This window comes from Papio anubis, chromosome 19 (assembly GCF_008728515.1).
Source record: "Papio anubis isolate 15944 chromosome 19, Panubis1.0, whole genome shotgun sequence".
Taxonomy (NCBI): domain Eukaryota; kingdom Metazoa; phylum Chordata; class Mammalia; order Primates; family Cercopithecidae; genus Papio; species Papio anubis.
Genome location: NC_044994.1, coordinates 55,133,381 through 55,151,763, shown reverse-complemented (window position 1 = coordinate 55,151,763; position 18,383 = coordinate 55,133,381). Strand labels below are relative to the sequence as shown.

General features: G+C 39.9%; 1 protein-coding gene across 1 annotated transcript; it reads left to right on the top strand.

The window, feature by feature from the left end:
• Positions 1-14,277: 14,277 nt before the first annotated feature.
• On the top strand, positions 14,278-14,887 carry LOC101022654 (60S ribosomal protein L11-like). Its single transcript, XM_031658887.1, is given in 2 exon segments — positions 14,278-14,346; positions 14,349-14,887. Coding segments are annotated over 2 exon segments (537 nt in total). The 5' UTR covers positions 14,278-14,292; the 3' UTR covers positions 14,832-14,887.
• The last annotated feature ends 3,496 nt before the right edge of the window (positions 14,888-18,383 follow it).

Sequence of the window (18,383 nt, the reverse complement as noted above, 5' to 3'; positions counted from 1 at the left end):
GCCGGGGGCGGGTCTCGGCCGGCGAGGGGGGCGGCGGCCGGCCGGCGGGGTCGCTGGCGTAGTCTTCCCGGGCCGGGGGCGGGGCGTGCCCGCGGCGGCTCCTCCCCCTGGGCTCCGCGCCGGTTCTGGGAGCCCGGGTGCGGATGGGAGCAAACGAGCGAGCTGTCGTCCTTCTGCCTCCCTCTTTCCGCCGTCCGCGCTGAGCCGGGGCGGCGGTGTCTGAGCGGTTACCTCGCGAGCCGGTGAGGACGGAGCGGCTGGGTGAGGAGGTGGAGCGGCCGGGCCAGGCGGAGAAGCTTGCGGGCTCCGCGCACCGCACCTCCGCCAATCAGCACCGCGAACTGACGGTGACGTCGCTCTCCCCGCCCCCTGGGGGGCTGCCTCTCCGAGAAGCCACGCCCAACTGCTGGCCGGCCGCCTCCCTCTCGGCGGCTTCCGCGCGATCCTAAAGGTTGGTGCTCGGCGGGAGGAGGACGTGGGCCGGGGCCGTGGGGCGGCGCGAGGGGAGCCCGGGCGCGGTGAGGAGCGTGCGAGGCCCACGTGAGCGGAGGGACGCGGCCGCTCTCACCTTTCCCGAGGGCCCTGGCCCGGCTTTGGACTCCCCTCTGCTTGTCAGCTGCCGCCCCGCCTCCGCCTGCGGTGCCCGGGCTGCCTGCGCGGCCGGAGTGAACGCGTCCCGGGAGCAGGAGTTTCTCCGAAGTGAGCACGCCAGCCCCGGGACGAGCTCGTTCGAATCCTCACCGCCCAGTGCACTTCCTGAAAGCCGGCAGTGGGCTGTCTCCCACCTCGGGAAACTTTGCCCGGAGCGGCGGGAGTGACTGTGTGGCGCACAGGGGACTGGGTCCGGACGCGGGTGGCGGCGCTGGTTTGAGACCAGGGCGCCGCGATCCCGGGCCGCGCCCACGCCCACGCCCACGCCCAGACTGGAGGCACCGTGCGCAGGTGGGGACGCGCGGCCCGGAGGTGCGCAGCGGGACCCGGCCGAGGGTGAGCGCCGCTGGGCACGCTCCTGGTCTATAAGGCTCTGTGAAAATTATTTCCTGGACGGTTTAGGAAAAGCCTCTCCCTTCCCCGCCCCTCAACCTCTAACTTTTGGGGAATCGTTCATTTGCTAAATGACATTTTGGTGCCTAACCCATTTTGAATCCTTGTGCTGGTGTGAATTTCATGTGAATGGAGGAATTTAATAAGCTACCAACTTGACAGGCTTTAAAGTTTTGTTACGTTTTTCAGATGTAGGCTTCCAAGATGTTTATACCTCGCACTGTTGCTTTTTTCTTTTTTTTTTTTTTTTTTTTTAGCAACATAGTCCAAATTTTTAAAACCCAGCTGGATCTTTTGAGGGTTAATTAAAAGGTGGGTTAAAAAAATCTTAAGGCTTTAAATTTAGAAGTCCTACCACAGCTATGTAGTAGGAGTATGCAGAAAGATAAGAATCGCATTGTAACTCTTTGCCGTGGTGCTAGAACATCTGTTGGGAGAGCGTATGCTGAACTCTCTTCACCTCACGAGTTGATGTCCTAAGAGGCTCATTCACAGTTCAGTAAAAGGGTGAACTGAAGCCTGAATCAGTTTCAGGGATGAAAGGGAGAGAGGGAGAACTGTTTTCAACACATTTGAGGTTGGCAGAATATGTAAAAGTCACTCTTAACTGTAATTTGCTAGTTCTTTATAGTCTTTAAATGTAATTTACAACCAAGAAAACTTTATTATGAGGACTTTTATTCACAGTCATTGCCTCTTTTTGCTGTCACCCTCAACTACCCTGAAATCTTCTACTCATATCTGCTCCCACTTTTCTAAAGCTTAGGGTGAAATACTTAGGCAACTAGTAATATTAATGTTGCTAGATATTCACAGGTTCATAGTGAGCCACTTGTCTAGATATGGATGTCTAGTGAGCAAATAAATGGTTTACCTCCGAGTTGATTTTTGTTTTATTGATCGATTGACACAGTCTTGCTGTGTCACGCAGGCTGGAGCGCAGTGGCTCACTGCAACCTCTGCCTCCCAGGCTCAAGCAGATCCTCCTGCCTCAGCCTCCCAAGTAGCTGGGACCACAGGCACGCAACACCACACCTGGCTAATTGTTTGTATTTCTTTTGTAGAGACAGTCTCACCGTGTTGCCCAGGCTGACAAATTGAGTTTTATATGTGACCCAGTCAAAGGGGCATTTTCCTTGGCAATAAGAAGCCATTTGATATGTACTCTCCACAAGAGTTGATGCATAAATTTTACACCAGAATTCAAATTTGTAACCAATAGTGATTATTTGTGTGTTTATAGCTTTGGCCAACATTAAACAATATAGTGATCAAAGCTCGTACACATAAGTGACATATACCATGATTTAATGATTCTGGTTATCCATCAGCTGGACAATTTGTTGTTTATCTCCCTCTCTGCACACTGCAGCTCACAAGGAGGCCTCAATGTTTTTTCTATGCCTCTCATAATGTGAGAGAACACATTCAGTAACAGTGAAAAAAACGCTAGTGCTTTTGAGGGAGGGGCCCAGATGGAAGTCCCACTGTGACATGTGAGTTGGGAAAACTATCCTGATGATTCTAATAAGACTCCCTAGAAAGGGATTCCTTACCCAGCCTACCTGTTGAGAATACCTACTCTAGATTCTCTGATATTTTGTATATTCCCTGTGTAATCAAATCATGTGGGCCAGATAACATTATTGTGATAATGGTGAGTATGTGGTTTGTATCCAAATCTTTTATAAAGAAATATATCCTGTAAAAAAAACCAGGACACAAAGGATTATTGTCTCTTGTCCCCAGATGATATATATATTTTTAACTTCCCACATTACACTGATGTACCTAGATGATGTTTAATGCACATTCAGTATATTGTTTTATTTGCCTCTTTAATAATGAAAGGTGGTATTATTCATATACCACGCCATACTGTAATATAGTTGGTATTATTGTCCAAGTATTTATATGTAACCAGAAAGCTGATTCCAAGTGAAGGTTTGGATGAAGGCACTAGTGACAGAGGAGGCTTTGCAACCCTCCTTTTTGCAGCTGGGTTGCTGCAAGACATTTCACCAAAACCACAGATAATTGGGTGATTCAGGGCAGCCTGATATACTAAAATATATTGACTATAAAAAGGGTGCCCAGATACATCCACTTCTACTTCAGATATCCTGAAACAGGCAGTCTGATTCATATCAAGAATTTGTTCCCTATGAGACCCCTCTCCCATTACACCTCCCTGTTTCCTGCATTAAAATATAAATATCTTAAAGTCACTGACCATGTTTTATTCAATGTTATGTTTTCTCATCTGGCACACAGTGGATGTTCATCCATATTGGTTTAATAAATGAATGAATGAGTGAGTGAACAATGTTCCCGTAACCGAAAGTAAAGGCCAGAAGCTCCTGGGTCACCTGAAACTTTGTTCCTACCTAGCAGGGAAAAGAAAACATGTCTCAGCATTGTCAGACTAGCCCTGAGATTCACTCCAGCTGAAATGGCTGAGGTTCTATGCCCATTCTTGATCAGTCACTGGGGCCAAGGCAGTGAATCAACTTCTTTAGAACCATATGGGTCCCCTGCAAGGAAACCCAGGGCTGTTGGAGAGGGGAAAGAAAAATATGGATGCAGGGAGGCACCAACATATGTCCGATATCATCGTACTTGAATTTGTAGTTTGATTATTTAAATTGCCATGGGTATAAGGTGCCTCAAAAATAAATTTTTGTTGAGTTAGATCACATACAGCATTTATTTTAAAAGAGGTGTTAAATATTAAACTATCTTTAAAGATTACACTTACAAAGCTGATCTAAAGCACCAGTAAGTTATCTGCCGATATACAACTTAAGGAAAAAATTAATTGCATATTAAAATTAAAAATGCAAGTTTTTGTAAGGTCTACAAAAATACCCTGACAGATTTGAAATAGAAATTCTTGGTGTTGTCACTGTGACAAGTATTTCTACTGGTAACCTGGGAATCCGTGCCCAGCACTGTGGTATATGGCATAGTTTCTGGAAGACTAGCCTTGGATTGAATTCACAGTCTCCCTGGAGTTGTGGTTGCATTTGTCAGAAAGATTCTTAGGGATTTAGACTGACCGGGCTGTCATGTTCTCACACTCATACATTTGAAATTTTTGGAAAAACCATAAAACCCACCAGTCTTTGGAGACTGTCCAGAAAGAAACATGATTCTAACGTGTTTTGGTTTGGAGAATCCTCAGGCTACTTGTGTTAAAAATTAAAGAACTAGCCGGGCATGGCGGTGTGTGCCTGTAGTTCCAGCTATTCAGGAGGCTGCGGCAGGAGGATCACCTGAACCCAGGAGTTCGAGGCTGCAGTGTTCTATGATTGCACCTGTGGAGTACCACCGCACTTCAGTCTGGACAACATAATGAAACCTCATCTCTTAGAAATGAACTGGCTGATGTTAGGTACTTGCCAGGGTAGACAACCTTAACTAAGTCCCTGGGGTTCTGTGGGACCTCTGCAAATAGATCTTCTGCTAAACTGTTCAAAAAGGCAAGGGCTGTCCCACCCTCAAAAAACAACACTGACTTCTAGAGACCCATGGAGAGATGGAAGTTCCCAAAGACTGGCTTGCTAGGTAGGAAAATAACCAGTGCTCCATCAGTGTTCTCTGGATTGGAATTTGCTGATTCATGTTTCTTAAAATACATGATCACATCAAATTTGCTGAGCTGTTGATTATCAACCAAGCCTAAACCCACCGGCTCTTACCCTTCAGCTTTCATAAAAGAGAAGCCTGATTTTGTTCAGGTATCTAGCCTTCTCCCAAACACCCTGTGTGACTTGAAGGATACCTTTGGTGGAGCCATAGATAGGACAAATCTTGATCAGTAAAACAATTAGGAAATCCTATACTTTTGCAATTGGTTTGGAATGATTTGTACATGACAAAGGACATGCCAGGCAATTTGGAAGGGCTCTCGTTGGCCACATCTGGCAAAATTTGAGTATCAAATAGGTAAGATGGTACCATTGAATAGAAAGAGAATCGAACTCCATAAGGATTAGCAAAGAAAAAGAGGTTGAGGAGGGTGCAGAGAAAAACAAAACAAAACAAAAAATCTTTATAGAAGAATGCCAGCTAAAAAAAAAATGCAGAAAGAGAGAATGAGGAAAGTATCATTTTGCAACCACCAAATGTAATTATTGATTAAGGCATTTTCACCATTGAGTGGGAAGTTAAGAAATGAAACACGTATTCTCAAAGTACCACCTCATTTAAAAAGGAGAAGAGGTACTTTTACGTGGATAAATCTGATGAATACGACCCCAACCATGTGGTCGTAATTAGTGTCAGCAATAATGGGAAAATCTAATATATTCTTCCTCATGTCCTGGATGCCACTGGAAGTGCACACTGCTTGTAATAGTCTTGCCAAAATGTTTATGCTGAATCTAATCATGGGGAAGTAAGACAAATCGGACTGTGGAACATTTTATTAGACAACTGGTCTGAATCTTCAAAAATACTAATGTCGGCCAGGCATGGTGGCTCACACCTGTAATCCCAGCACTTTGGGAGGCTGAGGTGGGTGGATCACCTGAGGTCAGGAGTTCGAGACCTAGCCTGGCCAACATGGTGAAAGCCTATCTCCACTAAAAATACATAAAATTAGCCAGGCATGGTGGCGGGCGCCTGTAATCCCAGCTACTCAGGAGGCTGAAGCAGGAGAATTACTTGAACGCAGGAGTGATTCTCCTGCGTTGCAGTGAGCCAAGATCGCACCATTGCACTCCAGCCTGGGCAACAAGAGTGAAACTGTCTCAAAAAAAGGCATGGCCAGGTGTAATGATTCACACCTGTAATCCCAGCACCTTGGGAGGCCAAGGCTTGAGGATGGTTTGAGCCCAGGAATTTGAGACCAGCCTGAGCAGCAAGGCCCTATCTCTACAAAAAATAAAATAATTAGCTGGATGGGGTGGCACATGCATGTGGTCCCAGCTACTCAGGAGGCTGAGCTGGGATGATTGATTAAGCCTGGGGTTGTACCACTTGCACTTTAGTGTAGGCAACTGAGCGAGACCCTGTCTCATCTGGGGAAAAAAAAAAGTCATGAAAGCAAGCACAAGCAGAAGACTGATTGTTCAGACAGGACTACCAAATGCAATTCATAATCTGTGATTAGATACCAGATTAAAAAAAAAAAATCTAGGGCCGGGCGCGGTGGCTCAAGCCTGTAATCCCAGCACTTTAGGAGGCCGAGACGGGCGGATCACGAGGTCGGGAGATCGAGACCATCCTGGCTAACACGGTGAAACCCCGTCTCTACTAAAAAAATACAAAAAACTAGCTGGGCAACGTGGCGGGCGCCTGTAGTCCCAGCTACTCGGGAGGCTGAGGCAGGAGAATGGCGTAAACCCGGGAGGCGGAGCTTGCAGTGAGCTGAGATCCGGCCACTGCACTCCAGCCTGGGCAGCAGAGCGAGACTCCGTCTCAAAAAAAAAAAAAAAAAAAATCTAGAACTAGAAGTACCATATGACCCAGCCATCCCATTACTGGGTATATACCCAAAGGATTATAAATCATGCTGCTATAAAAACACATGCACACATATGTTTATTGCGGCACTATTCACAATAGCAAAGACTTGGAATCAACCCAAATGTCCTTCAGTGATAGACTGGATTAAGAAAATGTGGCACATATACACCATGGAATACTATGCAGCCATAAAAAAGGATGAGTTTGTGTCCTTTGTAGGGACATGGATGCAGCTGGAAACCATCATTCTCAGCAAACTATCGCAAGAACAGAAAACCAAACACCGCATGTTCTCACTCATAGGTGGGAACTGAACAATGAGATCACTTGGACTCGGGAAGGGGAACATCACACACCGGGGCCTATCACGGGGAGGGAGGAGGGGGGAGGGATTGCATTGGGAGTTATACTTGATATAAAAGACGAGTTGATGGGTGCTGACGAGTTGATGGGTGCAGCACACCAACATGGCACAAGTATACATATGTAACAAACCTGCACGTTATGCACGCGTACCCTAGAACTTAAAGTATTAAAAAAAAAAAAAACTCAAAGACATTTCAGGAATAATTAGGTAAATTAAGTAAAGTTTAATATAGATTTCTTATTACACACTGTTATTGTATCAATGTTAACTTTCTTAGATGAGATAATAACTTGGTGGTTATCTTGGTGGAAAATGTCTTTGTTTCCCATAAATGCATGCTGAAACACTGAAGGATGAAATGTCATGGTATCTACATCTTATTTTCCAATGGCTCAGAAAAAAAAATTTATAGAGAAATAAAGCAAATGTGGCAAAATGTTGATAATGGACAAATCTAGGTGAAGGGTGTATGTGTGAACATTCTACTATTTTACGTTTCTGTAGGTGTGATTTTTATAAAAGTAGAAAAAGTAAAAAAGAAATGATAAAACAGCATGAATAAAAAATAAAACTATATTAATTATATGAACGCTATTTAACATTTAAAGTTGTTTAACTGGTTTTGTAAATGGGATAAAATATTAATCAAAGTCCCTTGAGAACTATTCCTAAAATAGAATAAGATTTATGAAGAGAACTTAAAAGCTTAATGGAGAACTGGTTTTCTGAATGTGTTACCTCCATATATTGATATTTCAAAAAATTAGAGAGTGAAACTGGTTACAATCAACTTGTAATGGCTTGGAGAGTCAGTGTTCCAAGAGTTAGTGCAACAGTGTGTTCTGAAGGAAACCTGAGACAGTCAAGTCCAAGCAAGGTCATCCTCAGAGAGGAATGCTCCTAAAAAGGCTGCAAAGCAGTCACAAAACTGAATGATGTGAAATCACAGTGGAGTTCCTTCTAAGTGAATTCTCTTATTTAAATGAATGCTTGGAATCTTAAGTAGGGACAGTTGACAGTATACACATTTGTTAAGGTTGATGCAGCACTTTTCAATGTTAACAGCTACTGTATCTGGTGATCGTGGCCTTTCATCACCAGAAAGACCTACTCTGTCCTGGAGAAGAGTTAGTTCTTTGGGCTTTTCCCTTACGCTCGGGAAAAATCTCTAAGATCATCAAACTTTCTCTCTGTGATTCTGATTCAGAGCCAAATAACGTTTTGATTAGCAACTCACTTTCCCAGTGTCTTAATGCTGGGAAACAGAATACTCTAGGGGAATAGAGATATGTAACCCACTTGCAGGAAGATGTTCCACTTGGTAAATAAAACCATTGACATTCTGTCGTATCAGTCCCTTGCAAATTTAGTCAGAGGGGTCACCCCCCCAACACCCGAATTTTATCAATTTGGAATAAACAAGATTGCCTATGTATGATGACTTAAACAGCCTGTTGTTCTTATATTTTCACATCATTTTAATTTGTGCATTGTTTAAACTTAAATAACTACTTAGATCCCAAACTACCATTTCAAGGATACTCTTCTTCCTTACTTAAAAAAAAAAAAAAAAGCTTGGAGGAATTATAGAAAAAAATTCTAGGCCAGGTGCGATGACTCACACCTATAATCCCAGTAGTTTGGGAGGCCAAGGCAGGTGGATCACTTGAGGCCATAAGTCCGAGACCAGCCTGGCCAACATAGTGAAACCCCATCTCTACTAAAAATACAAAAATTAGCTGGGCATGGTGGCACATGCCTGTAGTCCCAGCCACTTGGGAGGCTAAGGCACGAGAATCGCTTTAACCCAGGGAGGCAGAGGTTGCAGTGAGCTGAGATCACACCACTGCACTCCAGCCTGGGTGACAAAGCAAGACTTTAGAATTTTAAATATTACTTAGGAACCTTAGAGGGCTGGCTACAAACCTTATGTAAAAAAGTAAATACATATTAGAGACTCTTACTTAAATCCTATGAACAGCTGATTGCTTTTTAAAAAATGTACTTTTAATACAAAAATTATGTTTAAATTATGATCAAATAAATGGTGAATTTCTTTAGTTCATTTAAAACTATTCAACTAGAAACCAATTGGTTTATAATGTAGAAATATATTTATATTCTTTTTCATTTTTTTAAACTAGTTATAATGGAGTTATGTGGATCCATTCTAAGCAAATTAAACCACACTCTTACCACATTAACCTCAGAGCTTATCCACATATCAGAACACTAGTTTTATAGTCTGACTGTACTTGAAATATTCACAAACATTTATTTTGCTATTAATCCTCAGGTCAAAGTTTATTTTTCTTGAATGCAGTATTTGTATTTCAAATGTGCCATCAACATTTACAACTTTTAAAGTTTTCATCATAAGTCTCAAACATCTTGCTGTTTTAAAACAGCGAAGTATTCCTAGTTTGCTGAGAATTTGTTTTTTTAAAATCATGAATGAGTATTGAATTTTGTGCAATGCTTTTTCTGGGTCTGTTGAGATGTTGAGATGATGCTTTTTCTGGCTCTGAGCTTTAATATATGGTGTATTATGTTAACTGATAATTCAGATGTTAAACCAACCTTGCATTCCTGGGATAAGTTCCACATGGTAATAATATAGCATTTTTTTTTTTTTTTTGTATATTTGCTAGATTCAGTTTGCTAATATTTTACTGAGAATTTTTGCATCTAACCTCATGAGGAACATTGGTCTGCAATTTTCTTTTGATGTCTTTGATTTTGGTATCAGGTTATTACTGGTCTCATAGTATGAGTTGGGAAATATTCCTTCCATCCCTGTTTTATGAGTTTATGAAGGATAGTATTAAGTATTATTTTAATGATTTATAGGATCCTCCAGTGAAAACAACTGGACCTGGGATTCTTTTCATGTGGGAAGACTTAAAATTACAAATTCAATTTCTTTACTTGGTATAGGTCTATTCAGAATTTATATATCTTGTTGAATCAGTATTGGCAACTCTTACATTTATAGGAATTTGTCCGTTTCATCTAAGTTGTCTAATTGGTTAGCATAAAGTTCTTCATAGCATTCTCTTACAACTCTTTTTGTTTCTGTAAGGTCAATAGTGATGTCTCCGCTTTCATCATTTTTGGTAATTTGTGTCTTCTTAGTTTTTTCTTCATCAGCCTAAAGTTTTGCCAATATTTTGATCATTTCAAAGAATCAACTTTTAATTAAATTGATTTTTCGTATTGCTTTTCTGTTTCCTATTTCATTGATTTCTTCTCTGATCTTTATGATTTTCTTCTTTCTGATTGCCTTGAGTTTGTTTACTTTTTTCTAGTTTATTAAGGTGGAAGTTTAGGTTATTGATTTGAGATTATTCTTTTCTATTGAAGGTGTGATTAGAGGTATACATTTTTCCTATATATCCTGCTTTAGCTGCATCCCATATATTTTGATAGTTTTTTTCTCTATTCCATTAAAAATATTTTCCAATTTTCCTTGTGCTTTTTTCCTTGGCTTATTTAGAACTGTGCTGTTTAATTTTAAAATATTTGTAAATTCCCTAAATTTTCTTATGTTGTTGATTTCTCATTTAATTCCACTGTGGTCAGAAAATAAACTTTGTAATATTTCAGTCATCTGTTTTTAAAAATGCATTTGGACTTGCTTTATGGCCTAGCTTATGGTGTGTCCTGTAGAATGTTCCATATGTGCTTAAAAAGAATTCTGCTGTTGTTGGGTGGAGTGTTCTATAGGTATCAGTTAGATCAAGTTGGTTGCTAGTGTTGCTCTAGTCTTCTATATCCCTGCTGTTTTTCTGTCTAGTTGTTTTTATCAAATATTGAGACTGAAATATTGAAATCTGTAACTATTTACCATTTTTGTTGCTCTTCATTTCTTCTTGTAGATTAGAGTTACTCTTTGGAACATTTCCTTGTTCTATAGCTTAATTCTCTCCTTCCTTTTTTGTGTTATTATAGTTATCCGTATCACATCTTTATATTTTATAAGCTCAATAATACAGCTTTATAATTACTTCATATGGTTGCATTTTCAATTAAGAAAAAAACCACTCTGGGCCCAAGGACTCACATGCTTAATCTTACCACTTTGGGAAGCCAGAGGAGGAGGATCACTTGAGGCCAGGAATTTGAGACCATCCTGGGCAACATGATGAGACATTGTCTCTACAGAAATTTTTTAAAAAGTTAGCTAGGTGGGGTGGTGCATGCCTACCTACTCAGGAGATTGAAGTGGGAGGATGGTTTGAGGCCAGGAGTTTGAGGTTGCAAGTGAGCTATGATCACACCACTGCACTACAGCCTGGGTGACAGAATGAGATCTATATCTAAAAGAAAAAGAAAAAAGAAAGAGATATTTATACTGTCTTTTATTGTTACATATATTTAATACTTACATAAACTAACTTTGAGACTGCCCTGTTTCTTTATGTGAACTTGAGTTATCATCTGCTGTCATTTTCCTTCATCCTCAAGGACTCTAGTATTTCTCATAAGGCAAGTCAGCTAGGAACACATTATCTCAGTCTTTTTGTTTGTTTGTTTGTTTGTTTTTTTGTTTAGTTTTTTGGAATATCTTTATTTGGCCTTTATTGCCAAAGAAGAGTTTTGCTCAATATAGAATTCTAGGTTGACAGGTTTTTTCTTTTTTCCTTTAGTTCTTACAATATGTCATCCCACTGTCTTCTGGCCTTTACTCTGATGAAAATTCAGTTGTTAACATAATTGTGGGTTCCCTTGTATATAATGAGTTATTTTTGTCTTGATGCTTTCATGATGTTCTCTTTGTCTTTGGCAGAACCCAGTGAAGTTGAAGATGTGAGGTCCGTTGTTCAGAAATTTCGAGTTTCAAAGTAGTGATGGCAAAGGCAGTCCTGATCTTTGGCTTTCAACAATTTCACTATGACTTATCCATGATATGTCAGTGGTTAGTCTGTTTGGAATTAGTTAAACTGCTTGAATATGTAGATTAGGGTCTTCACAAATTGATAAGTTTGGGGCATTATTTCTTCAAATATTTTCTCTGCACCTTTCTTCTCATCCTGGTACTCTCATTATATACATGGTGTCCTTCAGGTCTGTGAAGCTCTGTTGATTTTGTTGTTCTTTTTCTTCTTTTCTTTATTTAGATTGAATCTACTTCCAAGTTCATAGATTCTTCTTCTGCTATCTCAAACCTATTGAACCCTTCTAATAAATTTTTCATTCCAATTATATTGTACTTTTCACTTCAGAATTTCAATTTGGTTCTTTTTAATAATTTCTCTCTTTTCGTCAGTATTCTCTATTTGATGAAATATTGCCGTCATCCTTTCATTTAATTATTTCAACATGATTTTCTTTAGTTCTTTGAATGTATTTAGTCTTTGTCTACTAAATCTAACATCTGGCCCCACTCAGAGATGGTCTCTATTGACTGCTTCCATCCCCTTCCACTGTGTATGAGTTATACTTACTGTTTCGTTGCATATGTCATAATTGTTGTTGAAAACTGAACATTTTAGATAATGTACTATACCAAGTTTGAATTCTGGTCCCCCTCAACTGCAGGTTGTTCTGGTTTCTGTTTTGCTTGTTTGTTTAGCGATTTGCATGAACTAATTCTGTGGAATCTGGCTCCCTCACAACATGCAGCAGCTTATGTTTCTGCTCGGTTATTATTATTATTATTGTTGTTACCGTTGTTGTCACTTTATGCCTAATTTCCTAGGGGTTACCCTGGGCCATCATAGCTTACTGGTCACCCAGTGAGTGGTCAGAAGTTGTGCTTAAACACCTTGATGTAATAAAGCTTCTACTTTTTAACTGACATATTTTGTGTTTAGGTGAAGATCACATGCCGTGTACAGGCAGTTTACAAGTCTACCCTGCTTTTATTTATTTTTTTTATTTTGTTATTTTTTTGAGACAGAGTCTCACTCTGTCGCCCAGGCTGAAGTGCAGTGGCATGGTCTTGGCTCACTGCAACCTTCACCTCCTGGATTCAAGTGATCCTCCTGCCTAAGTCTCCTGAGTAGCTGGGATTACAGGTGCATGCCACCACGCCTGAGCTCTTATTATTATTATTATTATTATTATTATTATTTTGTATTTTTAGTAGAAACGGGGTGTCACCGTGTTGGCCAGGCTGGTCTCAAACTCCTGACTTCAAATGATCCTCCTGCCTTGGCCTCCCTAAATGCTGGAATTACAGGCATGAGCCACCATGCCGGGCCAAGTCTGCGCTGATTTTAGTATCTGTGTCATAAAGCCTCATATTCAGTCAGCTACATAGCTAGCTAAAGCCATCTCTGGCCTCTCTTGAGCATATGCACAATTATGCATACGCAGGCAGTCTTCCAGACCCCCAGGGATATGTGAGAGCTTTTCAGTGCCTACTGTGGCTGTCTCAGTCTCCAGATCACACTGTTAAAGTTCTGGTTGGTCTGCTGGTATGTTGTTTACCCCAAACAGTGTTGCAACCTCAGGCTAGCTGCAATACTGGACTTCCCTGATTGTTTACCACTGAGATCCCTATTGTTTTTGACAATGTTCCTGGGCATAGGTTTATTTCAAGCTCTGGTCCAAAGGAACTCAGCCCCTTCTGTCAGCTACCTCTCAGGGTTTGCTCTGCCCTGGTAGAACTACCACCCTATGGAGCTATGAGAAAAGGGTGGATAGGAACAGCCCCAGGGTAAAACACCACAGACCTCCACTGAGCTCACTAAAGTTTAGTAATTTTTTAAAAAATAATTTCCTTTCAAGTTGTTGTATGACTTTGGTCAATTTATAGTGTACTGAAATGGTTGTTTTTGATAATTTTGTCGAATTTTATCATTGCTTTTTGGGGAAAGGATTTGCCATGCTTCTTCCTCAGTCATTCTGGCAATCTTTCCCCTGTATTTTTTTTTTTTTATAAGTGGTTTCTATAGGGATGCAATAGACATTCTTAACTTTTCACAATAACTTTAGTTAATGTTGTTTCCACTTTATGCAAAATGTAGAAACCTTGTAATATAATATATAGATTCATTTACCACAACTCATGGTAAACACTTTCCCTGTCTCCTGTTCTTTTCTTTTTTTGTTTTCAACTCCCAATCAGTGAATAGATCTGCTATTCTTTATGCCTTAGTTATTGTATATCTACCTACAGGTTTCAGGATTTGGATTAAGTAATGATTGGGCCCTCTTTCATTCGAAAAATACAAATGCTTTGAAGAGAGAAAAAATTATAACAAAACTCTACATATGTTCTGCATCTTCACATGTGTTCTCATCTCTTTATATGTGTTCAACATGTATAGTACATATCTCATGGTTTAGAATTCTTGAAAGAGGAAAGAAAGCCTTTATGTTTTAGGGACTAGTTACTAAAATAATGGCTGTAATTCTTTTACTGTATAAATGGTGCAGAGGTTCTCTTCCTGTACTCCATCATGGCACAGGATCAAGGTGAAAAGGAGAACTCCATGCGGGAACTTTGCATCCTTGCAAGCTCTGTCTCAACATCTGTGTTGGGGAGAGTGGAGACAGATTGACCCGAGCAGCCAAGGTTTTGGAGCAGCTCACAGGGCAGACCCCTGTGTTTTCCAAAGCTAAATACACTGTCAGATCCTTTGGCATCCGGAGAAATGAAAAGATTGCTGTCCACTGCACAGTTCGAGGGGCCAAGGCAGAAGAAATCTTGGAGAAGGGTCTAAAGGTGCGGGAGTATGAGTTAAGAAAAAACAACTTCTCAGATACTGGAAACTTTGGTTTTGGGATCCAGGAACACATCGATCTGGGCATCAAGTATGACCCAAGCATTGGTATCTACGGCCTGGACTTCTATGTGGTGCTGGGTAGGCCAGGTTTCAGCATCGCAGACAAGAAGCGCAGGACAGGCTGCATTGACGCCAAACACAGAATCAGCAAAGAGGAGGCCATGCGCTGGTTCCAGCAGAAGTATGATGGGATCATCCTTCCTGGCAAATAAATTCCCGTTTCTATCCAAAAGACCAATAAAAAGTTTTCAGTGAAAAAAAAAAAAAATGGTGCAGAGGGTTATTTGGGGCAAAGGTATTATGTGCAGAGTGAGTGATCTGTGAACGCTTGCAATACCTTTACTGTTGTGCAATCACACAGAACTGAACTCACATACCTTTTACACAGGAGAGAATTGGCATCCACCAATGTTTTGCTACTATTTATCCCAATCACTAAAATCTCTTAGAAATTTCAGGAAATGGTATATTTTCCATCCCTTACTATTCTAGTTTAAAGCATTAAGATTGGGGAAAATCTTTTACATCTTTCTTTGTTTTTTTTTTTCCTTTGGAATATAATTTATTTACTTTTCAATGCTATCTTTTAGAATATATTTTTTGTCTTGTCCTAAAATTATCTCTTGGTGGAGGGCACTGTTAACTTTTTGCTATGTGTGTGTGTAGGCTCATGTTATGCTATGTGTATGCTATTTTATGCTATGTGCCTGGTTATAACACATTTATCTATTTTGGAAAGTTAATTTTTAGCAATCAGAGAACATGTTTATCTCACTTGCCAAGAATAGATACTTTACGTTTCTGTTGCATTTCTTGTCTGCAGTGTTTCTCATCTCTTCCCAATTCTTCTAAATCTTAACCACGCTTGAGAACCCAGCTTGAATCACCACTGGTTCTGGGACTGTCCCCTGGCTCTTCCACCTGGAAATGGTCTTTTCCTCCTTCCTTCATTCATTTCCCAAATAAATATTGAACGCCCACTCTTTGTAAGACACTGATTAGATAATAGAAGCTATGTAAAAGTTGTGCCAAATAATTTTGCACTGGTAGATACGTGTTTCTATGCAGTCATGCACTGTATAACAATGTTTCGGTTAATGACCACTGCTTATATGATGGTGGTCCCATAAGATTATATTACTTTGTCTCTGTTTAGATATATTTATATAGACACATACTTACCATTGTGTTACAGTAGCCTACAGTATTCAGTACAGTAACATGTACTGTTATGTGTACAGGCTATATTACCTAGGTTTGTATAAGTATACTCTATGATGTTTGCACAACAGTGAAGTCATGTAATGATGTATTTCTCAGAACATATTCCCATTGTGCAGAGATGCACAAATATATCATATTTTCTCAGTTAAATTGTGATTTACTTGGGGGTACATCCTTCTCCTTATTGTTTCTTGTATTCCTTATAAAATTTAGCAGGGTGACTTCTACCTAGTAAGGGTTCAAGAAAAGAATTTATATGATTATTATATTTGTAAATTTTCTTTAAATATACTTAGATATGCAAGACACAAACAATTCTTTTTTTTTTTCTTTTGAGACAGGGTCTCACTCTGTTGCCCAGGCTGGAGTACAGTGGCACACTCTTGGCTCACTGGTTCAAGCAATTCTCCTGCCCCAGCCTCCCAAGTAGTTGGGATTACAGGCATGCACCACCATTCCCAACTAACTTTTGTATTTTTAGTAGATACGGGGTTTCACCATGTTGGCCAGGCTGGTCTCAAACTCCTGGCCACCTTGGCCTCCCAAAGTGCTGGGATTGCAGGCGTAAGCCATCACTCCCTGCCTAGGACTGACTTATTTGAATGCAAATCAGGAAATGGCACATCGGAATTTATTATTTATTTTATTTTATTTTATGATTTTCAGGAGATGGGGGTCTCTCTATGTTGCCCAGGCTGGCCTCAACTCCTGCCTTCAAGTGATGCTCATCACATCAGAATTTAGCTTACAAATATAGTCTATAATACTTGGAAATTTTGGGCCAGTCTCATCATTTTCCAGTGCTGTGATAAACATCCTTATGAATGCTGTTCTCCAGGTCTAGAAGGCTCTTCTCAGTTATTCTGTGTATCTAAGTCCCACCATTCTTCATTGTCAGGTTCCACCACTTCCAGAAGACAATAACCTGTCTTCCCCAACCATTTCAGTCCACATAGGTGCCATCTCCCTCTGAGCTATTGCAGCACTTACCGCCTAGTTCAGCAACCAGATTTCCCCAACAACTATTTCTATGTGGAATTCTCGTTTATTCTACGGGATATGGACCACATTATATATATACTTCTCTTTATGTCTTTGTATCTAATAAATTACTGATTAAAGCTTGGTTTTAAAGTCCAAATGTGGTCATATTAGTGAACTGCTATAAACTTTGCAGAGGCATTGGTAAAATAAAGGACTTTTTTGGTACAAATTATATGTGTGACAGGCTGCTTTTAACAGCTTATTGGCTTCACACAACTTTAAGTAGTGGTTTTACCAGAAATGTTTACATTAAACAGGCTTCTTTAGAAAGTAAACTGTTGTAACCATTTTGTAAACTAAGCTGACAATATGCATCAAGAATCTTAAAACTTTTCGTACCTTTTAGTGCACCTATTTTGGGGAGTTTAACTTAAGGAAACAATCCTAAAGCAGAAAAAAAAATGTAAAAAGCTTTGTATGCCAACATGTTAATAATAGGATATCAGTAATGTTGTTGTTCCCAAAAAATAGAATAAGCAAATACATTATGTATATATACACACATACAATATTTTACATGCTGATTGTTTTCACTTATCGTTCCCTGTGTTGATACAAATTTTACCAACTACATTTTCACTAGATATATAATATTCTCATACATATATAAAATTACATATATTTTATATATAACAGAATTTAAATTTAAATATATAAATTTATAATTTATTATATATAATTATATAATATATATTTTTATATATGTATGAGAGAATATTATGTATCTAGTAAAAATGTAGTTGGTAAAATTTGTATCAACACAGGGAAATACGGTAAGTGGAAACAATCAGCATATAAAATTGTATAAAGGACATGGTCAAAATGATACACAAAAATATGAGTAGAAAGAAGAAATGAGAGGGAATATATCAAAATGCTAAGATGAGTTTTAGTGACTGGATTGCCATTTATATTTTTTTCTTTCTACTTTTTTTCTGTTTTCTAAATCATCAAAATTGGGCATAATTTCTGAAGAAAAAAGAATATAATTTCAAATATGGAGGAGGCATCAAGGATTTAAGTTTCAAGTAGACATTTTTTAGAATTTAAACATTTTAGTGATTTCGTGTCTGAAGTATGTGATTGTCCAAATTGTTGGATCTTCCCCACCCCCGCCCCTGCCCCCCACCCACCAAGTGCTGTGAGGTCTGGTAAGTGTCTAACCACTTGGTGACTAGTTTAAATCTTTCCCACAAATTTTCTAGTATATGTTGTCCCATGAGCCCTGGGGCAGTTTGGATTTTTGCAGAACTGAGAATAAGCTATGAATGAAAAAGAAGAAAATGGGATTATAGATTCCTTTCCTCCACTTTATGGCCAGAATACTAGTTAGCTGAGGAAGTTCTGAATCAGTCCTTTTTCCAGGCAAAGGCAGAAATACTGGGCTTGGGTCCTTCAAGGTAGGCTAATCAGTGTGTCAGAGATTCTTGGTGTCCTTTTAACATCCAGGAATTACAGAGAAGGTAAATCAAGCCACGAACACATAGGTACTCAGG